The following is a 27,665-nucleotide window of genomic DNA, read 5'->3' as shown; positions in this document are numbered from 1 at the left end:
GCTGCAAGTACAAGACGTGCACTCCTTTTGTCCAGTCAACATATGCCTCGTGCCACTCTGTGTGTTTGGATGATGGTTGTTGGAGACTTCCAAAGGCTTCAACTGTGGAAAACATAGACAATACACACACACGCACTTCTCTCCCAAAGTATGAAGATACCATTTTCTGAACTGTATAGGCTGGCTTTGATACATCCTCAGTACATTGACTTTAACATAACCAGTATATTGGAGCAAAATATATCACTGGAGTGCTTTTCTGGACAATTATCATATCTCTGACTTATTTCAACAAGTGAGTGCATTTGGTAAGACCTGAAACATGACATAACATAAACAGTGAATATATTTATTATGGAAGGTAATTAATGTTAACAATAATTATTACAAAAGCAATATCACTATTCTACTATATTCTGGCCCAGCTCTTGTACCGAGTCAGACTAATGAATGGGAGACAGTTCTTTCCCTTTAAATTTTTAAAATATTATCCAACAAGATGTACATACAGTTCATAATAACTTTTTTTTAAAGAATAAAATAAATCTTAAGTTCATTCTGATGTTAATGGAAGTTGTCTGATGGATGACTTTAATATTTAAAGCAGAACGTGGACCAAGTGTTTCTTTTAATTCATACATTTGTCAACAGTGCTGATTCAGACAATGAGAAGTACTTGATTACTTCAGTCAGGGTCTGATTTCTCTTTCTTCAAATGCAAAGCGGAGGACAATAACTCTACAATAGGGTTTCCTTGAGTTCACTAAGACAAACAGGTTTGCAATTTTTGATCCACAACTTTTCAACATAACTTGTCTTCATATTATTAGTAGCAATGAATTGTCTTTGAGCATCCACAGGCCTCTTTTTAAAGAAAACCCTACATAAAAATCAGGCCACAGCAAGAGAGTACCTAAATTGCACCAACATAACCACAGTGGATAAATGTATCAAACAGCCCTGGGAAGTGTCTCCGTTCCCTCCCCAGGTTGTTTCAACACTTGTGTATGGCCAATGAAGCTTAGCTCTTTTTGAGTGTCCTGCAGAACCTTGCCATGTGAGGAGCAGTTTCTTCAGCAAAGTAGTTCTGGAAGCTCCTCAAGCTTTACCTAGTACTATCTCGACTCGCCATCTTTATGTGTGGTAAAAAGGGCCAAGTCTCCAGCCCCGCCAAGTCTGGAGCCACGGGGTGGAGTAGAAGATCTGTTAACAGATGGAATGAGAGGTGGTGGAGCCCCAACTGACAATGCCCCAACTAGACCTGGATTCTTGGTTAGAATGCCATTAGGTACATGAGAGTGTGAATGCAGAGGTCCAAGTCTAGAGTAGAGGCCAGGGTGATGTGATGCATGTGCTCCAGCTGGATGGAGATGAGAGTGAGACAGTAGCCCTGCGTGAAGCTGTTCAAGGTGGGCAGCATGAGACGGGTTAGGAAGGTGAGGGGCAGACAGATGCGGATGTGGATGCATCCCAAAGTACCGTGCTCTCTCAAAATCTTCCCGCAGTATCTGAGCACGTTGTTCCTCATCAAACGGGTGGGGCATCAAACCAAACTCTGACCTGCCTGCTGAAGCAGAAGACGTAGAGGTAGGTACCTGTGGATGGTGCGGGCTGTTCGCCACAGCGGCCGCTACTGCAGCTCTCTCAGCCTCCAAAAATCGCTGTACCTGCTGATGCTGGAGAAGTCTAGACAAGTGTGGATCAGAGCGAAGTGCAAGGTGGTGATCTGACCTCAGAGTCAATACTTCCCTGCGTTGCTGCTGTTGTTGGGCAGCCAGATCCCTCCAAGGGTCCCAGGGAAAGCTGTGAGTGGCTTGGGAATGACCTTGCGGAGGACCATGAGGATGTGGTGGAAAACGTTCAGCTGCAGCACCTAATACCAGTCCGGCTTGGCCTCCAGCACCACCGAGATAGGCATCAATAGCCCGTGAACGATCTAAAAGGGACAGATGATGATGATGATGATGGGGAGGGTGTGGAGTTGGAGGAGGAAGAGACATGCCAGGTGTAGGCGTCAATGAGAGGGTTGAGGAAGGGGTGGATGGATGGTGTGTGTGTCGACTATTGGGCCGTTCAAAGTTGTGTTGAGGTATGGCTTGATGCGGTAAGGAGATGGGCACTGGCTCAGGCTCCTCTTTACGCTCTTCTTTGACCTTGACTTGGGGGAGGAGCGGCCCAGAGGTTAGACCAAGTACAGGCTTGGATACGGGAGTCGTGGTCCGATCAGGTTTCTTTACTGGAAGCGAAGTAGAAGAGGAAGAGGCTGGACCATTGTTCTCTCTTTGCGAAGAGTGACTTGATTCAGTGCTGAGTGTGTGTGGTAACTGTCGGTGAAATAGATCCAGAGGAGAAGAAGCTAAGCGGACATTAGAAGGAGAGGTTGTGTGAATAGAAGATGTTGAAGATCGAGGTCTGTCCGGTGCTGTGGAGGAAGCCGACGCTGGTGTCCTGGATGCAGAATGTTGTCTCTTGTCTGACTCCCTTTCTCGTTCACGCTCTCTGCTTTGGCCATCTGAAGGGACCCCACCTACGCTCAGTGGACCCAAGCCATTCAAATGTGAACTGGGGGTGTTGCTGCGGTGCCTGAGGGATGGGACACCAGGTGACATTCGAACTGGTGGGCGTCCATACATGAGGCTGTCTCTGTGTGAAACAGTATTAAACCATTTAAGTATGTGTCAAATTGAGAGACACAGTACATAATTCACATTTGATCTTAAAAGCCCCTAGTGGACAACAAACCGTTTAAAGTTAAAGTGAACAGAAATGTATTTTGTTGTAATGTCATACCTGTCCTTTTCATCTTTTATATGAGTCAGCTCTCTTTTCTCCACTTCCTTTCCTCGATCATCTTTTTTCTCCGGTCCCTTGGCCCAAGACGATCCAGAGGGAAAAGAGGCAGGGGTAACATGCAGACGATTCCATGGATCATGGGGGTTACCTAATCCTCCAACCGCACTTGCAGAGGGCTCGGTCTTATGTCCAAAAACACTGGCCGCTAAAAGGAAAGGTATCAAATTTGATTAGTCTTTGGCTGAGAGAAGAATGTGACTGATAAAGCAGTACTTAAATTAACATTTGAGAAACCTTTTAATTAAAATGCTTAAGAAATGTTATAAAAACACATTCAAGTTAAAGCAGTGGTTCTCAACCAGGGGGCCTCAGCAAACTTTCAGGGGGGCATTAAGATGACTTAAAATGGTATAAAATGAGACAAAACTAGCATTACAATGACACAAAAACACTAAAAATAAAGATATATCAGATTTTGGTTCACCCCGCAACAACTGTTTTTTTTTTTCTTTAGAGAACCAGGATTTCCTTGATGTATGAGGAAGCCTAATTTTAAAATTAATTTCTCAACCTGGAAATGTCATGTAAACTGGTAAAATCTTAACCCTATGGCCATTTTATAATGAATCATACATATAATACAATACATATCCATTTTCTAGTGATGCCAAGCTCTATAGTATTTTATTGAGTACCAATTGTAAGTAAAACTTATTTTTTACAAATCTTTATCCAATAAAATCACCAAAAAGTGATTTTTTATCTTTTTGACTCTAGGGCTAAGTAAGAGCAATCCTACTGATTAATATATCTTAATAAAAAACAAAACAGCATGACAAACCTATTGTGGGGCTGCCTAGGCCTCCAAAGGCACCAGAACCCAGGGCTCCCAAAGAGGAGAAGGGAGGTGAACGAACATATGGTTCTGCAACAAGAAACATAGCTGTTAGAGATGATGAAATCAGACATCATTGTTCTACTAAAAGAGAAAATTATGCTCTACAAAGCTAGTGAGTGAAGCAAGCCTGAAGAACAGAGCAACAAGAGCAGCATGGGTAACATTGGCTTTTGATGCCCCTACTTTCTCAGAGACAGTCTCTTACCCAGATGTGCTGCTGGGAGGAAAGAGTGGGGCGTTGATGGAGACATGAATGGTGTGGAGGACGGATTGACTCCACCTGAGAAGACATAGGTCAACTCAGATAAAAGCTTAAACACCCATAAATGGACTACCATTGAGTGTTGACATTTAGCCAAGTTTGTGTCTTATATACTCCTTAAGTCTAATTTAAAACCTTTGTATGACAGCACAGTAGTGCTCTAAAAATCCTTCAGTAGTGCTGTCAAAGTGTCTTGTATCTAAAAACTATTATTTAGGTGGAAACAACTCACTTCAACAGCTTAAGATTAATCACAGGCTTATGTCACCTGCAAAATTCCTAAATTGGTTGCATTAAGTGTAAGGAGTATCACCCACCAGCGGCTGCAAACAGGCTTCCTGGCCTTGTAAGATCATGATTTGGGGTAAGGGGACCACCAAGTGGTCCTAGACCTCCAAGTCCACCAATACCAGGGCCAGGGAGTCGAGGCAATGGGTCATTACGGAAGTCAAGCTTTTGTGGATCAGCGTGCATAAGCTGAGGAAGATGGTGACAAAGAGAAGGTCAACAGGAGTGACACCACTGTCTAAAAAACATTTATAAAATCGAATTGTTTCATGGTCAAACATTTTATTGTATATTAATATACATTTTTATAAAATACTATTAAATATTTCAACCAGTCGATAACCCATTTTTTGAAATGAAAACACAGATGAACGCAAAAACCTTGACTTTTTCTTGATGCCTTAGAATCATCCAAGCCACACGGACATGCATAGCGCACCATTTTCCAGGTTTCTGTAAAGAGACCGTCTATGTACAGTTAGAAAGGAATTCCCCGCTACTCATTTAGAGGTCAACAACTAAAATAAATCAAGTACAAAACAAAAGAGAATAAAACTTACATTACTGACTTTTGGTGGTGGTGCAAATGGGTCTGTAAGCTGTGGAAAGAAACACAAACACCATACATTATTCGAACTAAAGTTTCTTGATAATGATGTATGATACAAATGTACAAGATACAAGATACAAGATACAACATCTTTACCCTTGCTTTAGGTTGCAGATGGGGCGGTACAACTCCCAAACCAGAAGACATCTCTGGAGCAGGTCCCTGAAGGGCAACAAGCTGTCAATAACAACACACTATTCAAACCCACTTCATGGACTTAAAATAAAAACAGGGCAAAAAGTGGCTGAATTGGTGCCGTTGCTGAAGCGGCTGAGAAGGGTCCGCTGTCATCATACAGTACGAGAGCGGCATCTAAAGGCACAATCACTGATGCCTCGTGTTGTTTGTTTTGACACGCGAGACTGCGTGCTGCACGGACAGCACACAATGCGCAGAGAGCGCTGACACTTCAGATGCGCATTTAAAAGACAGACAGCGAAACGGTATGAAAACAGAAAACTAAAGTATAAAATAATTAATTTGCTGACTAGATGCTGCATTAGCAGAGAAAGAACAGCAGTATGTTTGTTTGCCGTCAAGGCTGAGAGGACGCTAACATTAGTAGTACCTCAAGCGGTTACAGCAATGAGACAAAAATAAATCTAATCCGAACCAAATGTTTAATGTCGCAATTATTACCATCTATTTGCATTAGTTTATATCCGGCTGGTCACTTGTGTATTTATTAGCCGGTGAAATTGCATATTTAAAGCTATTGACGTGAGAAAGCAAATTGATATGTTCCTGCAGCCAACAGAAACATTAAAAAATTGATTCTTTTTTATCATCACTGCAATACATAGTTTGTTATTTTGATTAGATAATCATCAAGTGTTCTAAATCGGAAGCTGATTAAGTGCGAGACTATGGATGTAATATTCATTTATGTAATTTCAATGCTATGGCCTTTGTGTAGATATTTAAAGATGGCCATCTTTAAGCATCACTGTTTGGATTTATATGAAATGGCAACACTTTACAATATGATTCTATTTGTAACATTAACTAAGGCTAATAAATGCTGTATAAGTATTGTTCATTGTTAGTTTGCTAATTTAATACATTATTAAATTAATTTTTATTTGATCTGTTAACCTTAGTTAATGCACTATGAACTAACATGAATGATCAAGGTACAATTGTATAGCTCAAATATTAATACATGCTGTAAAAATGTATTTTGCATAATGCATATAGGTCATGTAAGCAAGCGAATATACATCCTTGTTAACAAATGGGACTTGCAAAGATTTACCTATTAAATTTACATATATGTTTCTAGGTTATAGCTAAAGAAACACACATTTGACCTGCAATATTATAATGTTTCAATTATTTTCTGTAGAACTTCTCATTGTAATATATTTCATATCCATTTAGCACATTTTCATGGTTCAGTACTGTTTTTGTTTTGTTTTTTTAAACTGTTTGCACTATTCATTTCATTTGTATCTTTGCTCTATAGTATTTATCTATGATTGCAATCTGGGTTTTTTTATGCAGATGTACTCCCCTACAAAATCACCCCCAATCATTCTAGAATGATTAATTATTTTCAAATAGAGCAATTCAATTAATCTGGCAAAATTGTTTGAATCTCGCCATATATTGCAGAAAAACTAAATATTGTTTTTTCCAATATCGTAGCCCTACTTCACAGGTGGGTCATTCATAAAGTCCTTCCAAAGATACAGTTTACAAATGGCCAATTTAAGAAAGAGTGGAAAATGGTATTTTAAAAACTACATTGTATTAAAATGGCAAATGTAATGTGAAAATTCAACTACGTTTATGACTTTATGTTATAAATCACGAGACTTGTTTAAATACTGATGAACCTTATTTTAAGATAATTATAAATGCATTAAATACCACTGAACTTCTGTGACAGAAATACTATATTTGAACTATGGTACAAAGCCATTTATGATGTCAAGAGTTCATTTGTGCAGTAACATTCATGCTAGATATACGTAGCAACAGTGAAGGAACACACTCAAACTGAAATAACCATGCATGCACATTACATGTTCAAACGTTTGGGGTCAGTAAGATTTTTGTATGTTTTTGAAAGACGTCTCTTATGCTCAACTGATTTCTATTTTAATATATTTTAAAATGTAATTTACTTCTTTGATGGCCAAGCTGAATTTTCAGCAGTCATTACTCCAGTCTTCAGTGTCACATGATCCTTCAGAAATCATTCTAATATTTGGTGAAACATTTTTCATTATCAATGTTTAAAACAGCACTTCTTAATATAATACATTTGTTTGGGAATCTTTGATGAATAAAAAGTTTTTTTTTTTTAAATCACTTTTGACCAATGTAATGCATCCTTGCTGAATTAACGTATTAATTTTGTCTTTTGAACAGTAGTGTACATTATTAGCAAAATATACTACTTTTTTTTTGCAGTGGGCAGATAGCACATTATTGGCTTTCCATGATCACTGGATATTGTGGTGATACACAATCATTCTTCATTTATACACAGAGCTATTAGATATCAATATTCAAAACATGGACCAAATGACAAGCAACTCTTACCTTAGGCTGAAATGCTCCATGCAATGAACTGAAAGGTCCTGTGGGCGGAAGAACGGGCTGTATTCCAGGCACAGATGGTGGGTACTGAGGAAAAAACTTTGCAGGAGAGGAAAGAAATTAATAATAATCACAAACTAGAAAAACTAGTGTTTTATAGAGGCCTTAAACCCTGCTATATTCACCAAAAGTTTGAAAATTGCCCCACATACAACACTTACTGGGTGTCGAAAGAGACTGTCTATTTTGCCTGGATACTTCTCAAACTGAAAGACAACAACCACAAGAGAAATGTCAAAGCATGAATTGTCATAATCAGCCACTTTCTGAAATGAGGCTATAGTTGACTCCTCACCAATGGTGGTGGTGCAGCTGTGGGGTGTAAGAAGTGTTGGTGAGTATGAGTGTGCTGGTGCTGGTGATTGTGGTGATGAAACTGGTAGGCCATTGCTGGGATAGACGTCTGGGCCTGCGAGGATCTGCTACCCGTCCCAGAGCTCGAACTTGAAACAGACGGTCCTCCAGCTACAGAGGCAACATTTGATTGTGTTAAATCCTGATCTGTTAATTGAATAGAAAAGAAAGAACTTTCATCTTTCTTAAGAACATACACGCTTTGTTTCTATGAAGATTTGACCGACACGCGTGAAATAACAGCTGTTAGCATTTCATAACTTTCTGTAGTGTATCGGTTAGCAAACTTTACCTGATGAAGGGTGGGGTGACACCTGCATTAGTGGAGGAGGTGGGGGAAGGCTGGGGGACGGTGTGAAGACGGCACCAGGACTTGGTCGAGAGGAGGGTCTTACTGTCCCCACACCCCCTGGGCCTCGAACTAGGGACACACTTGTAGCAGGAGTAGGGGGTCTGATTGATGAAGAAGTGGCTGATGAAGATGGAGGCTTGCCTGAGGTACTGCTCCTGATGGAAAACCAATGTCATATCATATATTTAGGGAATACAATCTGTCTATTATATTAATAGACACTCTTTTGAAAAATAACTTAAGGCAGATTGCAGCTAAATAAGAGCTGCGCAATATGATAGGGACCATCTGATGCATGTAAATAAAAAAAATATTCGCCATAAATTCGATGGGTGATAGATTGATGTCTGAAACATCAGTATCAATCATTCTGCATCAATATCAATTATTTATTATATATACACTACCGTTTGGGGCCGGTTAGATTTTCTTATGTTTTTGAAGTAAGTCGATCAAAAATATAATAAATTAGTCATTTGTGAAATATTATTACAATTTAAAATGCCGGTTTTCTATTTCAATATATTTTTAAATGTAATTTCTTCCTGTGATGGCAAAGCTGAATTTTCAGCAGTCATTACTCCAGTCTTCAGTGTCACATGATCCTTCAGGAAATATGTTGATTTGCTGCTCAAGAACCATTTCTATTATCAATGCTGAAAACAGTTGTGCTGCTTAATATTTCATTTTTCCTGAAGGATCGTGTGACACTGAAGTACTGAAAATATAAAAAAGTACTTATCCATGCCAAACGCATTAAGTACAAATTATTTAAAAGATGTAGGCCTATACTACCTTTCAAATGTTTGGGGTTGGTAAAAAAGATTTATGTTTTTCAAAGACATCTCTTATGCTCACCACGGCTGCATTGATCAACATATTTGATAAAAAATGCAATAAAAGTAATATTGTAAAATATTATTACAATTTAAAATGACTGTTTTCTATGTTAATACATTTTAAAATGTTATTTACTCCTCTGATGGCAAAGCTGAATTTTCATCAGCCATTAATCCAGCCTTCCTAATTTTTCAGATCCAAAATTGTGTACGGTAATGTAACTTGAAAAAGTAAGTGCAGTATCAACCTAGAATCTTGTAAACATTACTTTTTTTTCCAGGTGGACTGGAAAAAAACACCTGTGTCCACTTTACGGAAGCTGTGTCGAGCCAGGCAAACACATTGAAATATTTTGTGTACAATATGGATTAGAAGATATGTGAACAGACTGTAGGTGTGCTGAGATTATTCTATTAGCTTCAACAGCATGATTGGTTTTTAGAAGGCTGAGCGCATTATTTAAGTTAAAATACACAGAAATGCTGTTTCACTACACTGACCTGTTGTTGTTGCCCATTGAGTAGATCGATTGTGACTTTCCATGGAAAGGGAGGTGTTTGTGCTGTGGTGGGCTAGGATCATGGCGGTGATGGGGACCACCATTTCCATTACGCTGATCAGGAAGTGAGTTGGAGACAGAAGCAGTGGAATGGGCTGCAAGGCTAGGCAGAGAGGATGAGGTAAAGATGGGCTCAGGGTAAGGCTGCTCCATACTCCTCTCCTGACTCCTCTCCAGGCCAGAGACCCGGGGTGTGACTGACAGAAGGGGTATTGAGCTATTTGAGGGCAAGAGAGGGCAACCGTTGCCCACAGCAGCGCTTGCAGAGTTGGAGTTAACTGCTTTGGAAAAAGAAAGAGCTACAATGTAATCCATGTAATACTGTTTTCCATGCATGACAACAAAATAATCCAACAATTTTATGCACGAATGCACAAAAGCATTGTTCTTCATGAAAAAATATCTGCGTGGCATATGCATTTTAATTCATGATGAACACCGTTGCCCAATTCAAATCCTTAAAACATACAGTATATCCTAGGGGTGGAAATCTCTAGGCACCTCACGATTCAATGCAATAAGATGATTAGTGCTAAAATACTGGCGGGCGAGACCACACGTTGTAAGCGTAACATCAAGCAAAGTGCATATCCTGTGCAATGAAGCCCGCGATTGCACTTGTAATTCGCTTCAACCTTTTCAAACTTTATAGAAGATTATTTTATGGAAGGTTAGAGGGTTTTTGTGTGTGTGTGTGTGTGGAATTGAAAGCAAGCAGAATACAGCTGTTTCTTGAGCGCACACAGTGCCATCACACATCTGCAGTTACAAATGAAAACGCCAAAGAGAGAATCAATTTTTTTCTCCCACTCCTAGTATATAAACCTGCCGGGTTTATAAACCAGCAGATATTTACCTTCTCTTGTGCAGACGATGAATGCTGGCTCCAGATTGTCAGAAGCCTAAATAATAGCAAGAGAAATGTCACTAATTAAAAACACATCACAATACATACATAAATGCAAAATCAGGTCAACAAAGAAAGGTTTTTACCTTATCTCCCGATTCACTCTCTGTATCGCACTGTGGGTTAAAAAGAATTAAGTGATAGCAGTACAATGACAATTTTCCCCGTTTATGATATAATTTATGACATGCAAACAAACCAAAACATACACTACAGTTCAAAAGGTTGCTTTTAGTTGGCTAAGAAATCAAATACACGGCTGAACAATAACCACTAATTTGTATTCTATAAAAAAAAAAAAATCCTATATTTTCCTTATGACAATTTTATGATTTACGTATGTACTACAAACACTTGTGCAGTAAATCATCATGGATTTTATACAATACAAATATATTTTATAGTTTCTATACTGTAGTAAAGGCTTTGTCAATCAGCACTGCATTATTCATATACTTTATTAAAAATACCCCGAGATGGCTTGAAAAACACACATAAACCATGTATTGTCGCAATCGTTTATTGTCTTAATGTGTCATCACTCTAAAAGTTTCAGCTTTTTATTCAGCTACAGCAATAGCTGGATGCCTTTGTCAAAGCCACTTGAAGGCATGCCTGCAAACGCTGTGGTACGCAGGGAAGGAGACCAGATGCCGTTTTTCTTAAAGGGATAGTTCACTTTGAAATTAATTTTTGATATGTTTTAGCTTACCTCAAGGGCATCCAAGATGTTGGTGTCTTTGTTTCCGCAGTAGTTTCAATTTTGATATTTTTAGGTCAAACCGTTCTTGTCTGTCAGTCATATAATGCATGTCTATGGTCACTGGCTCAAAACACAAGCACAGAGTCCAAATTAAAACAATTCCCCACGTCCAAATGAAACAATTCCCCATCATAAGTACACATTGATGGCCTAAGACACGAAACGAGCGGTTTGTGTGAGAAAACGAACAGTATTTATATCGTTATCATCTCTTGAAAACAGCACACGTCCAAATGATCTGACGGCGCGGGCGGGTATAGATATACATAGATGTCGCCTTGGCTACGGTTTCGTTCCAATGAACTGCAGTAGCGAAGGCGACATCTAGTGTATACATCTATACCCGCCAGCGGGCGGGTATAGATATATACACTAGATGTCGCTTGGCTACGGTTTCGTTCCAATGAACTGCAGTAGCCAAGGCGACATCTATGTATATATCTATACCCGCCCGCGCCGTCAGATCATTTGGACGTGTGCTGTTTTCAAGAGATAACAACGATATAAATACTGTTCGTTTTCTCACACAAACCGCTCGTTTCGTGTCTTAGGCCATCAATGTGTACTTATGATGGGGAATTGTTTCATTTGGACGTGGGGAATTGTTTTAATTTGGACTCTGTGCTTGTGTTTTGAGCCAGTGACCATCGACATGCATTATATGACTGACAGACAAGAACGGTTTGACCTAAAAATATCAAAATTGAAACTACTGCGGAAACAAAGACACCTACATCTTGGATGCCCTTGAGGTAAGCTAAAACATATCAAAAATTAATTTCAAAGTGAACTATCCCTTTAATGCATGTCAATAGAGGAGAGGCTTCACTACACTGAATAAACAGCTTTTGTGGGAAAACGACTTAATGAATCAACAGCCCATCAGCTAATCTTCAACACGTTTGCACTTAAACATTCATTTTGGACTGAACTATTTTTTTTTTTAAACTGTCATGGACAATTAGACGACAGATATGATTCAGTTTACAGCAATTCTCATTTATTTCTATGGTATCCGCAAACAATGCATTGACTGTCACACAACTATGAACAAAATTCAATGACGTCAAGGCTGTACTGTGATTGGTTATCAAAGGCACACGTGATCCAAGTTAGCCGTTAAGCTTTCTCCAATGGTAGAGCCACGGACCCTCCTATCTCCCAATAAATAAGATTATCTCTGTTATTACTTCTATGAGTCTGTTTTGGACATTCTACGAGAGAGCGCCCTCCGGCTTATAGTATGAATAATAAATACTATAAGGGGACGAATTTACGTGGTAGTGCATGTGCAAAATATTATATGTATTTTGAAATTCTGAAAACATTTCAGTCACATTTATGGGCAGCAAGAAAAAGACAACACACGGGAAAAAAACAACTTACAATGTATCCTGTCTCCATGTGATTCCCAGATATCTGAAACCGACATTTGGAAAAGTCAAACCATGGCGAAAAGAATACAGTGTAGCAAATAAATATATTTATTTTTATCTTGCATTAAAAGGGTCGGCTGCCAGTAGTTAGTTACAGGCTGATACATAGGTCAGACTAACTAATCAGCCTATATTTGGCCATTATGAGATTACTGCAATGGCTGATAACCATGTACACTTTGATTAACAGAAGTGGCAGTTCCTCCTGGCATCATTTCTGAAATCGACACATTGCCAATTTTTGCTGCCTTTGAATTGCATAACTACATACATGTACACACATTGGCCAGTGGTTACCCTGCTCTCCAGATATCTGTACAGAGTCTGTACAGCAGTCTTCTAACTGCTGCTAGGACAGCGAGAAGCATATGCACATGTGATGCAAATTTTGTTTAGACCAGTCACTGCATCTAATTTCCCCAACAATACGGCACCATTACTGCTCAATATTAAAAACTTGTTTTTAAATATACCCAACTGGTTTATCAGGTCAGAAGCGCATCTACGCAGGACTATTCTAGAAATGTTATCTATGTAATGGGCGTTTTTTTCAGATACTGTTTTTTTTGTTTTTTGTCGTCAACTAAGGTGTGATGAAATTGCAGTACTAACCTTAGCATCTCTATTTCTCTTCAGTTTTGATTTGATCTTCCTGCGCTGCTCCCAACTGTTGGTGTATGTAGCAGGAGGTCCTTCCTCCGGCTCTGACAGAGGCCCTCCGTTTTCATCTAGACCTCTCTTTCTTTTGCTTCCTCTACCCATTAACAAGCCAGATCGCTCTGGAGGCTTTAGGGAACAGTCCATCTATCAAAGTAATACAGTAAAACATATTAGAGCAGCAAATTGTCAAACTCTGTACTTAGACTGTTGTAATTCAACTCACTGTGCTATTACTTGTTTAACACAATTTACACTATCGCGTATTATTATTATTATTATAAGTATATAATTACAATCATATTTTGTCCAAAACTTAATTCACAACTTCTAATCTCCATACAGTAATGCAACGTTTACTACAGAGTAGTGAAAGATGGATAAGCACACAAACCTCCAAGGCCTCCAGGCTTATGAAGCTGGCTATGGCGAATCCATCGATGATATCCTCCTCGCAAGACACCGATTCTCGCTTCCTCCGACGCGGAGGCCGGTGTCTGGCCCCAGGGAAGCTGGGTCTGCATTCTCCTCCATTGGCACGAAGCAGGGAGTCTCCTCTGCAGAGTTCTTGGTCCGAGGCCGAGGATGGCGACGAGGCCCTGTGCTCCGCGAGATCCGCTCTCCTCCGCCGCCGCTCTCGGTCACGCTGCGAGCGGGAGCGGCGGCTCTGCCTGAAGCCTCCGCTTCGACTGGGACCATCCATATCAATGTCCGTACAAAGGCACTTGTTAAAAACACACCCTGGTCCGGCCTGGGAGACTTTACAACTGTTACTGAATAAAAACCAACGCCTCCAGGACCAGTGCTCTGGATCTCAGATGTAATTGTGGTTTAAGGTTTCTGTCTTATAATTTAATAGTCCAGTGGAAGCTGTATGGTGCGAGCACACTGCAGTCTGAGTTCAGTCATGTCTGGGCATCACCGGGCCTGTTTTATCCAATAACACAGCGATTATGAAAGCTTCTAGATAATCCACTTACTGTCTTTCTGTCAAGACATTGTCACTTTCATCTGGGGAAGGAAAAAAGGAGAAACTAGCCATGAGTGGCGCAGTCGGGCTTTTAAAGATTCAATTTGGCTGTTTAACTAAGAAAATATGCATTGGTTATGTTGGAAACAACTGGTTTTCTTCATATAGAATATTGACTAAAGACTAAAAACATGTTTTTACTAAAATTACAAACTAAAACTATCATATGTTATTGACATATGAGAAAATCTACCTAAAAATATGCTACCTTATAAGTTAGGGCTTAGTTTTCGTTAGTAAACTTTATTAAAAGGTAGATGATCTGTACAAACAAAGGCCAACCGTAGCGCAAAACGATCCTTATAACGTTAGACTAAAATATTTCAGCCAAAGTCTTTTTTTCCTCAGTCTGAAGCACATAAATCGGTTAATGAAGCGACGAGTTAAATCGCTCGATGTTAGCTTGCTAACGTTAGTTAGCTAACCAGGCAGTTAGGATCGCGGATTAAACACTCGCTTTTAAACGACCAAATTCGTAACATTTTAGTTTATTGTACTATACATGACAGTGTTAGAATTACGCGATTGTGATGTTGTCAATTATTAAAAAATTATTATATATCCGGTATAAACAACCAGGCGAGCAAACACCAGCCAACGTTACGTGAAACACCTTAGCGCTACCACATATCAAATGTCATTTTAAAAGATCAATCACTCGTTTTACAATTGTCTAGCTCGTTATATCTCTTCTAAAACATCTGTCGAGGGGGCCCAAAGCTATTTAATATGACTCCAATAAAACAAGCTAACCATGTAACATTAGCCTGTGCTTCGTTGACACCCCACCTTGCACTTCACATTTAAGAAGGAAATTTAACTAATCACTCAGTTCAATACATTAACTCAAACGATGAATGTAACACGAATCTTAACCACTTGTCTATTTGCGGATTTAAAAACAAAACCCGTCAGCTGAAACAACATACTAGCCCTTCAGCTTTCTTTAACGAGCAGAGGAGAAAAGAGGACACTGTGCGAGGGGCTTAAATCTTAACTGAACTATAAAACCTTTTTTACTCGAAACTAACCCACTCCGTCTTGCTTTACTAACGATACTCAAAGGCACAGACACGAACAAAACAACGACAATATTTCCAATCACACCCACCACTCGCGCTGTACAGAGGGCCATTTTCCTCTGGCTTCTGCTTTCGTCCGAGCCTCCATTTAAAACGATAATAATATACAACAGGCCCCGAGGCCTCGGTCTGGAGTTCTTCCGTCAGGGATGTTGAGCGCAGCCCCGTCAGCGCAGGCTGGGCTCCTCCTTCCGCGGCCCGCTCTGTGATCCACTGTGTGCGGTCAAGCTGGAGATTTCGCCGGTGTCCGCAGCAAGAGCTGTTTTCTTTCTCAAGTGTATCGTGAAAATGGACCTATGAAAGCTTGCTTTTCGTTGCGATCGTCAAAATGGAATAAATAGATTTCTTTAGTTTATTTGGGAAGCTAAAGCATACATGAAGCCTGGGTGGATAACCCGTAGCAGTCAAACTGCATTGTGTGCTTCTGTCGGGTTTTCTTCCTCTGTTGGTTCACTGAAGACAGGCTGCATTGAATGCGACGAAAGTACTGCCATCTACTGTCATTGAAGGGCACGAACGATAGTAATTGCTTTGTATTTACAAGTAGCTTAGCTTTCAGAGCGACGTTCAGAGAAGGTCCTGGTAGTAATACACACTTGTTCTCATCATCCGATTCCAAACCAAGTGTTTTAAGTGTTGATATTTAGATATTTATTTCATTTAAACTGTATTACCATTTGTCATTATATTTGATATATGTATAAATAACTTAAACGTGCCTATTTTATGTTGGAGATTTGGAGATTTTCTTTAATCCAACTATCCATCATGTTTTTTTATTACTGTATATGAATTTGTTTGTGTTTCCTAAGTAACATTATGCATACTAGAACAGTGCAGAATATATCAAATTTGCATTGTAGAATACATCCATACCAAAATAAAGAGATTGTATGTGCAGTGAAAGAGGTAAAAACATATCAAATTGGTATTACTTTACAAATGTTTTATTTGTATTATTATTATTATTACATTTTAAAAAGTGATTATTTGATTTTACATAAAAAGTTAGGAAACTTGTTGCCTTAAAAATATTAAGTAACACTTATTTACGCTTATTTACTTTAATAATAATTGCCTTAAAATATTAAATAAATACACTTCATGTGTAATTGAAAAAATTTAGTTATGTGAACTTGACAATTCCACATAACTTAATTTTTTTTTTAAATTACGCATGAAGTTTATTTACTTAATAATTTTTAGGCAATGGGTTTCCTCACTTTTTTAAGTTAAGTCAACTGATCACTTTTTACAGTGTATAGAATACGAATTATTAATTTGAAATGTATCTAACAAATTAAAGATTTTGCCAATATTTTCAAGAAATGTATCTTTGATTGCATACAATAAAATAATATATTTCCGTGTAAGAAGAACATAACCAGTATAATCTTGAATTTGATGAATACAATAACAATACAATTTTATAATAAGAAAAAAAACGAGTCATAAATGTCCCTTTTTTATTATGCTTGAACAGAAATTGCATAACAAAAATGCCAAGGCTGTACATATAAAATATCTAAAATAAATACAATCTATTTAAATAGCCTAAAACTACCAAAAATAAATATAGTATATAGTAAATAATAAATAAAATAATTAAAGCATTGTTATGTTCACAAAATCTTAAATGTATTAAATAAAGAGACAGTTTTAACAGCATTTATGTTTGTGCTCTCCATAATAGTAACTATATAATTTTCTAATTGCTTCAGGACCACATAAAAAAAAGAAGTTTTTTTGATTGCTGAATATACACAGATGAATATGAAACTTAACAAGTATAACCACAAGATTAATAATGTATAATTACAATATATATATAACGGTCATATAGCAAAATAAATTTGTTAAAGAACAAAAATAAATAACTGACTAAAAATAAAGTTTAGTCAGTCACAAATGTAGGCTACCTGTTGTTTGTTGAAAAGTATTGTATGACGCATTTCCTGTGACGTGGATCTTTACAAAGGAAGTATTGACATTCATATGCGGAAGAAGCTAGACTTGGGAAAACAATCGGGTGGATCGACGAACTGTAGCTTTGAATAAGGAATAAAAGAAACAGACGACGGAGTGATATTTGGCCTGTTCAACTACTTCTGTCTCTGGTGGACGTTTTCCACACAAAGAAAAGGCAAGGTAAAAACGAGAGCGACGAAGGCCTCCAGCTTTTCTTTCTTTTTTTTTTGAGCTAATTTTTAGCAACTGAGCTCATTATTATTTATGTTATTTAGGAAAAGTCTGGGTGATTTTATAAAAGGATAATCATTTTAATATGTTGTTTTTTAAAGTTTGAGTCTGGGTTATCGGTGTCCTTTCGAGTCAGTCACAGAGTGTATAGTGCTATATGGCGTTGTTCATTGTCATTAACAGTATACAAGCTAAATATTATGGAGTGTTAAAACATTGTCTCTGTCTTAAATTGAGAAGAGAACAATATGACCGCAATTACAGTAGGGGTGATGCCAGTTGATTCATAGCATGTCAAATATTTTAATTTGAGACTAGCTATAGAAACCACTTGTTCACATTATGATATTCCTGAAAAGAATGATGTCATAGCATCACGTGCCCGAGAGTCACGGTCATTAAATCACCAATGGAAATATGAATTCCTATCTGTGACATAATCATCTTTCTGTATTGTTTTATGGATAATTTATCAGATTGTGGAAACCCTTAAAGTCATAGTTCAACCAAAAATGTAAATTCTTTCATTACTCCCCCTCATGTCGTTCCAAACCCGTAAGACTTTGGTTTATCTTCGGAACACAAATGAAGATCTTTTTGATAAATCTGAGAGCTTTTTGGTTCTCCATTGACAGCAACGCAACTACCAATTTGACGCGTCAAAAAGTCGTAAAACTAATCCATATGAATCGAGCGGTTTAGTCCAAATTTTCTGAAGAAACTCAATCGCTTTATATGATGAACAGATTGAATTTAGGCTTTTATTTTCATATAAACATTCATCAACTCACACATTAGTTGTGGTAAACAAGCTCAAACATGTTCGCTTGACGTGCGAGAACCAATGAGGTTCATTCTCCTGTTATGCCGCACGTTTAAGCTTACGCAAGAGGTCCGTTCTCACGCGTCAAGCAGGTTCGGTTGAGCTTCTGTTCATTTTCACTGATCAATGTTTATATGTGTTGTTTGAAACAACATGAAGGTGAGTAATTAATGACGGTATTCAGTGAACTATCCCTGTAAAATGAATCCTTAATTTTCCTTCAAACGCCAAACAATCTGTTTTTGTTTTTTTTCTCTCTTTTTTGTATTTGGTCATGTCAGATGGAGTTCCTGTTTGGAAAAAGAAAGACTCCGGAGGAGATGCTCAGACAGAATCAGAGAGCGCTAAACAGAGCCATGCGAGATCTAGACAGAGAACGCCAGAGGCTGGAGCAACAGGAAAAGAAAATAATTGCTGACATTAAGAAAATGGCCAAACAAGGACAGATGGTTAGGAGAGTTTTAATTTGATATGTCTCTGTTACTGACATGTTCCATGAAGTCTCGCTTGAGTGCAAGTAATATTCTTTTACCGACAGGATGCTGTGAAGATCATGGCTAAGGACTTGGTCCGCACAAGACGATACGTTAAGAAATTCATAATGATGAGAGCCAATATTCAAGCTGTCAGCCTTAAAATCCAAACCCTCAAATCAAATAACAGCATGGCGCAGGCAATGAAAGGAGTCACCAAAGCTATGGCCACCATGAACAGACAGGTATATCTGCAATAGCATTCTCAGTTTTTATTTGTCTTGTCTACAGACAGCTTGTTGATGTGCATTGATTTGAATTATTTTTCTCTCAATGCAGTTGAAGTTGCCACAGATTCAGAAGATCATGATGGAGTTTGAGCGCCAAAGTGAAATCATGGACATGAAGGAGGAGATGATGAATGATGCAATCGATGATGCAATGGGAGATGAAGACGATGAAGAGGAGAGGTGAGAATTCCACCAAATCAGCATATTAGGATGAATTCTGAAGGATCATGTAACACTAAAAAAAGACTAAGAGTAATGATGCTGAAAAATTCAGCTTTGTCATCATAGGAATAAATGTTTGCATAGAAAACAGCTGTTTTACACTGATCAAATAAATGCAGCATTGGTGAGCAATGGAAACTTTTCATAAAAGACAAAAATCAGAAGTGTAACTCCAGAACAGAGATGTCTCTATACCAGACTTCGCGCTCTCCTGACATGCGCTCTTTTTGCTTCAAACGCAGTGATGCTGTGGTCTCTCAAGTTCTGGATGAGCTGGGTCTCAATCTGTCTGACGAACTTTCAAGTAAGCCAAAAAGACACCAGAGTTTCTGTCGTTCTCATATTAACCCAAAGTCGTTCTCATATTAACTTGATTTCATTCAAACAGGCCTGCCTTCTACTGGAGGGAGCCTTTCGGTTGCAGCTGGGAAGAAAGCTGAACCGCAGCCTACGCTGGCAGACGCTGATGCTGACTTAGAGGAGAGGCTGAACAACCTTAGGAGAGACTGAGAAAGACTTTCAGTGAAGGTTTTGATTCAGATATGTTTGCGCAAAGCTCACATCACTAAAATGTAGACTGATGCAAAGAGAGAGGATGTGAATGCTGTCCTTTATTCTGACATTTGACGCTTTAATGCGTCCCTTTTGTTTTTCTGTCCTCTTTTTATGACATGTGCTATATAAATGTTACCAAACACGTAACCCAAATGAAGATGCAATGCATCAGACTGCTCCTTCTGTTTAGACAAATCCATTTACAGGTGATTAAATCAACAAAGAATCTGCTTACCCTGCGATTCCAGCTTGATCTTTTGAGGAAGCCTTAACACTATTTCATTGCTATAAAATTTGGTTTATCACACATCATCTCTTAATTCTAATAAACAGATGGTGATGCTAATCTTTATATATATATATATATATATATATATATATATATATATATATATGAGTCACTCCAAGGGTATATCAGAGAATTCTCTTTGAAATACCTGTGCTATTATACTATCATTGTCTTCTAATATTTTTATTGTGATCTTTTAGTGGTAAATACTTTCATATAATAAATGTGGTGGTATATATATACAGTATATTTGTTTCTCAAAGTGATTGATCTCTATTCCCAGGCCTGTTCAGTGAACTATAAACCTTCATGAACTCTAAAGTTTGTGCAAGGCAACGTCTCACAATAACTTCTCATTCAATTTAAAAAAACATCTTGGAGGCAGTTTTCCAAAGCTTGTTTTGTCACAGAATAATCTAAAGAAATATTAGAAATGTTATCAATGTATTTATCTCATGGTGAATCAAAAGAGGTGGTATATTTTGAAAAGAAAATCTTTTTTTTTTTTTTTTGGTCAATAAACATTTTTCACACTTGAGTTTTGTGACATTTGGTGTTACACTTGCATTAAAATGGCCACCCGTCAGATAAAATCTTTGTGAGGTAATTCTCACAAAGATGTTTATAGGTTCTGTGGATTTAAAAAAAATAACAAATGACTTAATTTTATGACTGATTTTTGCATAAAACACAAGATTAAATTGTATTAAAGTGTTTATATAATACATAAACAAAACTGTTAAAATATTTAAATCATAAAGTCTTTGAATAAATGTGATCTATTTTCATTATCTTGCCCTTGTGGCAAATCACATCTTTGTAATGCTAAGCTGCCAAATCAAGTGATTTGGGAAGAAATACTACAGTAAAACCAAAAATGGACACGATACATTAAAAACTGTACATAAATTATGAAATCACAAGAGTGAGTTTTATGTACTTTTTATTTTTTTGAAAAACAAAAATTCTTGTTTTGTAAATAATGCTATCAATATATCTATGCTGGACATACAACATTTCTGACATTAAATAAAAAAATAACAGCAACATTTTCCTTATTTACAGCCAATATGTGTCAGCAAGGCTATTTACATCGGTCCAGTTGTACACATTCACGAAAAAAAAAGAAAAAAAAAATGTGTATGGTGTTCACAAAAGCAACACATTTACACACACACACAAAAAAAAATAATTTTCTGGAAAATTATACATTTTCAGTTAGAACAGATCTTTAGGAAACGCATTACAAAGGCCCTGAAATAAATCCCACGAGGCACAGGATTAATGCGAACTTCATAAAGACAAGCAACACTTTTGGACATGGATGAGGTTTAATGAAAATGGTGGTGTAAAATAAATGTATTTCCAATAAGAATGTTGATCAAAAAACAACCATCAAAAGACCAACTAATCGATCCAAAAATAACGTTAAGGGCATTGTCCTTAAACCTGCATGGGATGCTGAACAGCTTCAGAGAACCCTAAAATGCCGTACAAACAAATTCTCGCTAACTCTTTTACAAAGGGTCATTCATCTAAACAATTTAGCATCCTCACTCTAATCCCGCCAATATTTTTTCTCTCTAAACAACTATGCTATGCTTAGAAAAATATGTACATTTTGAGGCAGAGGATTTATCAAGACATTCATGCACAATTACATTTTTCAAAAACAAAACAAGCTCTTGACTAAAGTCATTCGGAACACAACTACATGCAAAATGTGCAGCAATACTCCATAACCACAGTTTTAGTGCACATTAAAACAATATTTGCAGTGGAGCCTGCAATAATCAATATCACTAGCCTCAGTGAAAGTACACAGAACAGGACTACAAGTAAAGAATTAAATCAAGGCCACACACTGATTGTGAGGGAACTAAAATAGCAGTTAACCGGGCAGTTGTTGCTTTATTATCACGGCACAATAAAATGAAAACTCAGCTGTAATGCTGCCATTTCCTTCTCGCCCAAACAGTGCTTTGCCTCCTTTAACCCCTGTTTTGCCACTGGACATGAAGTAGCACACCTCTGTGTGGCATTCAACTCGAACACGTGCCCAGAATCGGTGCGGCTTATTTCCGACAGGTCCTGTGGGGAGTTTGCTTCTTCTGATTTTCAATGCGACATCGACTTCTTTCATCAAGCCAGGGCAACTCAAAGTTCCTAGCAGACAACAAAAGTGGCTCGACATGTTCACTATGCCCTATGATTGTTATGACACTTAATCAGTTACATGTTACACTGAAGATATTTCCAACAGAAAAAAGGCTCTTACTGTGCAGGTATATTGGGCAAAGGCCGACCAAACGCCACTACTGGTAGAAAGGGTGTGACCAAGATGGCCTCCACTGTACAAGGGAAAAATCGGTGAAATTATAAGTATATAATATGATAACAGCTGGTTTGTTCATAAATACAATACAAAATTAATGTTTTATCAAATTAATCTTTCTTAGGCTCATACCATTCTCCAAATCAGGATGAAACGAGGACACTTCTGGCTCGCTCTCCTGAACATTTGTTTTTTTCTTCTCCATGCGCTGCTGTAGTCTTTGAAGCATACGCTGTTCACGTATTCTCTGAATGTCCCATCTAAAGGAAAAAACAGTACGAATATTAAGAGCATTAAAAGGGTTAAGTGTTGTTTTAAGCAGTCTGTAACCACACATAAACCTTTTTGACAGTTATTCATTTAAAGTATATTATTATATTTTGTTTTGAAGAAAACCTACCACAAAATTAATCAGTTAAGGGAACTCGTGTAACCATAAAGATGTATTTATTTATATTATATATGCATATGTAGGCAGGAATTATTCCAGCATGTGTGGATAGGTTTAAGCTAGAATGAACTAGGCTCTTGCCCAATATGAAATTTAAGCAAGAGGCTTAAATAACACAACATAACTCATAATTTTTTCAATTCTTTTTAATTGAACAATATGTGCTTGTTTAGTTTATGCACAGTGTTGTAGACATACGCAACCATTCAAAAGTTTGGGGGCAGTAATTTCTTTCAGCAAGGATGCATCAAATTGATCAAAACTTTGAACTTTCTATTTAATAAAGAATACTAAAAACAGCACATCTGTTCTCAATACTACTGTTTTTACTGATCTTTTGATTAAATAAAGGTCAGCATGAGAGATTTCTTTCAAAGGCACTATACAATCTTAGAGACCCTTGACTTTTGAATGGTAGTGTACAATTTTATCATGCACATGAATAAAAACAAAATAAACGTTAAAAATGTGTTGATGCCACAAACAAAAGATTAGGAAAACACTCTTCTAGAAATAAATCTCACCGTTTTCGTCTCTTCTCATCCAGTTCTAACTTTGCGTGCCGTTTCAGAAAAACACTGTCATCAAGACTCTACAGAAACAAATGATGGATACATGACAATGGACCTCATACTTAAGATTCTTGTGACTTATGTATAATACATATATGATGCAAATGATGACTCTTACTTCGGGGATGTCAACAGCATCTTCCTCCTGGATGGGTTCCATGATGTTTTCCCTCCATGATGGGACTAAGGAAATATTTTTTGTATTAGAATTTGAAAATCAATGTTTATAACGGCCATTTTGCATTTGAGCCAGGCACTTACTTGCAACATCCTCTTCTATCTTTGGACACTCTTCCTGTAACGGAGAGGCTGGAGGTTGCTGCCAACAGCATAGGTACATCTCGGTCGTTGTCATGTACGGAAGCTCTTCGGTTTCTCTGCTGTCGTCTCCCTCTGGATTCAGGTCCGCTTGTCCGGATGATTTCACGTTCGTCTTCTCCGGGGTCTCTTTGCTTCGCAGGTCACGCTGACATGGCGACGTCCCTCCTGTATCTGATTTTTGGGGGGTCATTCTTGAGGACTTACCCCTTGACCTCTGCATCTTTGTTTCCAACATGTTCATCTTCCTAGACCGAGTATTTACAGGTTATAGCAGCCAAGCAGAAGCAACAAGAAGAAAGAACAAGTGTAAAATAACAGGAAAGAGTGACTAACAGGTAGAGCTGCACGATTAATCGTTAAAAGATCGATTCAAACACCCATTCGATCTCACTCCTAAATGACAATGAAACAGCTTCACAAACAGTCTTTTCAACAACACAGTATCGTTATTTCTGTTACAAATATTCATATTATCACAGAAGTACTAGGATAAAAGTTTATAACTTTATAACATAAATACTGATGTCTACGGAAACGATCAAAATAGAGAAAATCCTTTTGAAAGTAGCTTGACGCTTCAAATAAAGATTGTATCAGTTACATCGTTATGGCAGTAGGTGACGACAAGTGACTTAAAAATGTATGTCACTGAATCATACACTCAAAAAATGTGTTCAAATACACTGATTCATCCAGTAAAGAAACAAGTGAAGTATTTTTGAGCGAGTCATTGATTCATTCATTCTGATTTTTACAAATAATTCATTCAAATCAATTAAACATTTTAAACACCCTATAGTAAATTACAGGTTATATTTTGTTTATTTCTCTCAAGTCTGTTCAGCATTGTGAACTTTGTGGGAAAAAAAATCGTGATTCTCAATTTATCCAAAATCGTGCAGCTCTACTAACGGGAATTTCCCATTCTTACCTCTTTTGCACTTTGCCACCTGACTTAGATGTCTGAGTTTGAGGGTTGTCTCCCATATCTGATTCCCAAAAGTCATCCGTGTCAGGGACCCATCGCTCTAATGGCTGGAAGAGCTTCTTGTCACGTGGTTCCTTACTTAACAACTGCAAACGGCGCTCCATCCGCTCAATACGGGCAAGCAACTATTTCAAGGCAGGACAAATACATTGGGAAACAAATAAAAACCAAAATCCCACAAACCATGAATCTCACACTTCTATTTAAAAGTTTGAGGTCTGTAAGATTATTTAAAAGAAAAGTCTCTTGTGCTCACCAAGGTTGCATTTATTTGATCAAAAATACAGTAAAAACAGTAATACGGTGAAATATCATTACAGTTTAAAACAACGGGTGTCTGTTTTAATATAGTAATTTATTCCTATGATGGCAAAGCTGAAATTTTACTCCAGTCTTCGGTATCACATTCCCACATGATTAGGTGCTCAAGTAACATTATTGTTAATGTTGAAATCAGTTATGCTTAATATTATTGTGGAAACGGTGAAACAGGTTTATCCAGGATTCTTTTATGAATAGAATAGACAGCTCAAAAGAACAGAATTTATTTGAAATATAAATCTGTTGTAACATTATAAATGTATTTTGATCAATTAAATGCATCCTTGCTGAATAATAAAATATTGCAGACCCTAATGACAGTGTGCATACCGTGTCTCTGTCTGATTTGAGTTCATCTATTTCCTTGTCCTTAGACTGCAACTGTTGCTGTTGTTGCTCTATTAAGTCCAGCTGAAGCAGAAGCAGTTGTTTAAGGCAGGTGGCTTGTGCGTGAGGATGACCCGTGATCTTCCTCAAATTTGTCTTTTTACCCTCCGAGTGTTCATGTGATGTCCCCATGGTCTCTAACCCTTTGGCGTTTTTCTCACCCACAGGGTCTCTAGAATTACTATGTGAATTCATGGATACAAACTCTGGCTTGTTATCAATGGTGTTGGTCTGTCCAAGAGGAGTTTTACTTTTTACAGGGGTGCCTTCACCCCCCATTTGTTTAGCTTGAGATGACAGTGTTTCTGTGCCCACAGAGCCAGCCTCTGAAGCCACAGCCAACTCTCTGCCAAGCTTTAAAGGCAATGAAGTCCGTTCAGTTTTCCCACCCAAAGTCTTGTCCAAGAACAGATGTTGTCTGGTGCTGTCTGGAGTGTCACCAAGAGGATCACTGAGCTCTTTACGGACACTAACTGGGTGTCTTGTTTGAGATGGGCTGAAGTCACAGTTGTTTGAGTACAATCCAACTTTAGAAAAGCATTCAGGTCGCATATTCATGGCGAAGAGAAACCTCTGCCCTCTGAACCATGGCTACTATAGAGTTGATATCAACAATTCTGTGTCTGCAGACCTGTACCTGAAAAAACAAAATATTCAATTAGAATCAATTTAATAGCAAAGTGACGAATATGTAAATAGCACATTATTATGTAAAGATCCCATTGAATGCAGTGTAAATGTGAAGAAGCATTTCATTCCTGTCTATATATGCCACATATGCTTCTTTATAAAGTTACAATAAAACCAGTTGGCGAGCAAAGACTAAATAAAACACCAAAAACCGTCAACATTATATCTCGTATGGTATAAGTTGTCTAGAGGCTAAAAATCAGTTGCTTGGTCATAAACAACAGATCACTGCAGCTCAATACCGGTTGGACTTGGGTAAAGACAGGCACACATGTATTATACCAATACTAAAGATACATGTGAATCTTCTTACTAAACGCTATGATGCATATTGTTCAAGAGATATGAACCATTTTAACTTGAGCTAATAATAAAAAAGCGCGCCTCCATTTTGATCCTCACTGCTAGCTAGCCGCTGTTAGCAAACGAGGTTATGTCGTTTTCGCTGCACAGTTCAGTCTGAAATCCACTCTATACCGCATTTCTTACATAGTTACGGGTTCGCCCAGGGTAAATCCTCAACGATCAGAAGAAACGCGTCTTAAATAAGCTTTCTACTTTACTTTTATTGCTGTGTGTCCCCCATTTTCAGGCTTGAATCTGCACAATGTCCCAACATTACGAGTGCGTTTGACTCGGTGCGCATGCGTACTGTCAGGATATGTTTACATTTAGAGTGATGGGGTCTATCGAGCTATATTAATGTATGTAATTTTTTTATCAGCACTACTATTTAGCGTAGTTACTTTAACCTATGGAAACTGGTAAAGATAGTTGTGTTAGGCCAGGGAACGCCAGTTGTCTGTCGGAGGGAAATTAAGAATCGTACCGTGCACACTTGGGGAGAGGACCCTTCCAACGTCATTTCCTCCGACGGTTTCGCACTCGTTTCGTTTCATTTTTAAATGTATTTAGCCTACCCACCAGTATTAACCCTTTCATGCATGAATTATGATAACCACAGTCAGGATATTATGGCACGAAAACAAGATTTAAACTTTTTTTTTTTACACAATAATTCAAAGGGATTTTCAGATGTCCATTTAAGTGGATGCGTTTATGTTTTTAACTGAATAGATACTTTATTAAACATAATACAGTAATAGCACAGTAAGACTGTGTGTATTTAACAAAGCAATGCATAAAATGCTATAAAATCATGTGGAAACTATGAAATATATAGGCTAGCCTACAAAAAAAAAAAAAAAAAAAAAAATAGCCTAAGCTTCTTGCCTATTGAAAACGCAACTAAGTTGGTTCCCGTTCGATCCATAGTAGACTAAAAAAAAAAAAAAAAAAAAGAGGTTCGAC

At 37.8% G+C, this 27,665-nt stretch overlaps 3 protein-coding genes across 12 annotated transcripts; 1 reads left to right on the top strand and 2 right to left on the bottom strand.

Annotated features, from left to right (window-relative positions):
* Positions 1-333: 333 nt before the first annotated feature.
* On the bottom strand, positions 334-16,042 carry fbrs (fibrosin). 8 transcript variants are annotated; one of them, XM_084434909.1, is made up of 19 exons: positions 15,468-16,042; positions 13,721-14,337; positions 13,282-13,473; positions 12,620-12,652; positions 10,557-10,586; positions 10,420-10,465; positions 9,505-9,844; positions 8,105-8,319; positions 7,754-7,923; positions 7,620-7,664; positions 7,402-7,497; positions 4,948-5,013; positions 4,802-4,840; positions 4,623-4,694; positions 4,271-4,430; positions 3,897-3,971; positions 3,635-3,718; positions 2,791-2,998; positions 334-2,643 (listed from the first exon to the last, which is right to left on the bottom strand). In XM_084434909.1, exons 2-19 carry the CDS (start codon positions 14,027-14,029, stop codon positions 1,116-1,118), a joined length of 3,708 nt encoding a protein of 1,235 aa, XP_084291035.1. In that variant the 5' UTR covers positions 14,030-14,337; positions 15,468-16,042; the 3' UTR covers positions 334-1,115. The 8 variants fall into 8 exon arrangements, with proteins under 8 accessions (XP_084291035.1, XP_084291031.1, XP_084291028.1 ...); XM_084434905.1 differs by having other exon boundaries at positions 7,754-7,959; positions 9,505-9,841; positions 15,468-15,950; XM_084434902.1 differs by having other exon boundaries at positions 4,948-5,028; positions 7,754-7,959; positions 15,468-15,882.
* Positions 16,043-17,395: 1,353 nt separating this feature from the next.
* On the top strand, positions 17,396-20,532 carry chmp2a (charged multivesicular body protein 2A). The gene is made up of 6 exons (XM_084435105.1): positions 17,396-17,586; positions 18,742-18,909; positions 18,999-19,178; positions 19,273-19,403; positions 19,688-19,749; positions 19,834-20,532. Exons 2-6 carry the CDS (start codon positions 18,742-18,744, stop codon positions 19,953-19,955), a joined length of 663 nt encoding a protein of 220 aa, XP_084291231.1. The 5' UTR covers positions 17,396-17,586; the 3' UTR covers positions 19,956-20,532.
* A 683-nt stretch (positions 20,533-21,215) lies between these two features.
* On the bottom strand, positions 21,216-27,239 carry msl1b (MSL complex subunit 1b). Of its 3 annotated transcripts, none has more exons than XM_084435099.1 (9): positions 27,184-27,239; positions 25,608-26,301; positions 24,900-25,081; positions 23,909-24,213; positions 23,766-23,830; positions 23,600-23,667; positions 22,757-22,884; positions 22,568-22,640; positions 21,216-22,455 (listed from the first exon to the last, which is right to left on the bottom strand). In XM_084435099.1, the coding sequence occupies exons 2-9, from the start codon at positions 26,220-26,222 to the stop codon at positions 22,365-22,367; spliced, it is 1,527 nt and encodes a 508-aa protein (XP_084291225.1). In that variant the 5' UTR covers positions 26,223-26,301; positions 27,184-27,239; the 3' UTR covers positions 21,216-22,364. The 3 variants fall into 3 exon arrangements, with proteins under 3 accessions (XP_084291225.1, XP_084291224.1, XP_084291226.1); XM_084435098.1 differs by lacking the exon at positions 27,184-27,239 and adding an exon at positions 26,918-27,158; XM_084435100.1 differs by lacking the exon at positions 27,184-27,239 and adding an exon at positions 26,844-26,991.
* Between the last annotated feature and the right edge of the window lie 426 nt (positions 27,240-27,665).

This window comes from Rutilus rutilus (assembly GCF_951802725.1).
Source record: "Rutilus rutilus genome assembly, chromosome: 16".
Taxonomy (NCBI): Eukaryota; Metazoa; Chordata; class Actinopteri; order Cypriniformes; family Leuciscidae; genus Rutilus; species Rutilus rutilus.
Note: the sequence above shows the minus strand (reverse complement) of the source record. Positions and strands in the feature narration are given on the sequence as shown.

Coding starts and splice junctions, on each gene's coding strand:
- fbrs (XM_084434902.1), bottom strand. CDS start 14,029: ATGGATGGTCCCAGTCGAAGCGGAGGCTTCAGGCAGAGCCGCCGCTCC. Junction 13,474..13,720: donor TAAGCCTGGAGGCCTTGGAG/GTTTGTGTGCTT, acceptor TTACTTTGATAG/ATGGACTGTTCCCTAAAGCC. Junction 9,845..10,419: donor CATCGTCTGCACAAGAGAAG/GTAAATATCTGC, acceptor CTTTTTCCAAAG/CAGTTAACTCCAACTCTGCA.
- chmp2a (XM_084435105.1), top strand. CDS start 18,742: ATGGAGTTCCTGTTTGGAAAAAGAAAGACTCCGGAGGAGATGCTCAGA. Junction 19,404..19,687: donor GAAGACGATGAAGAGGAGAG/GTGAGAATTCCA, acceptor CTTCAAACGCAG/TGATGCTGTGGTCTCTCAAG. Junction 19,750..19,833: donor TCTGTCTGACGAACTTTCAA/GTAAGCCAAAAA, acceptor TCATTCAAACAG/GCCTGCCTTCTACTGGAGGG.
- msl1b (XM_084435099.1), bottom strand. CDS start 26,222: ATGAATATGCGACCTGAATGCTTTTCTAAAGTTGGATTGTACTCAAAC. Junction 23,831..23,908: donor GATAGAAGAGGATGTTGCAA/GTAAGTGCCTGG, acceptor ATATTTCCTTAG/TCCCATCATGGAGGGAAAAC. Junction 23,668..23,765: donor ATGCTGTTGACATCCCCGAA/GTAAGAGTCATC, acceptor TTGTTTCTGTAG/AGTCTTGATGACAGTGTTTT.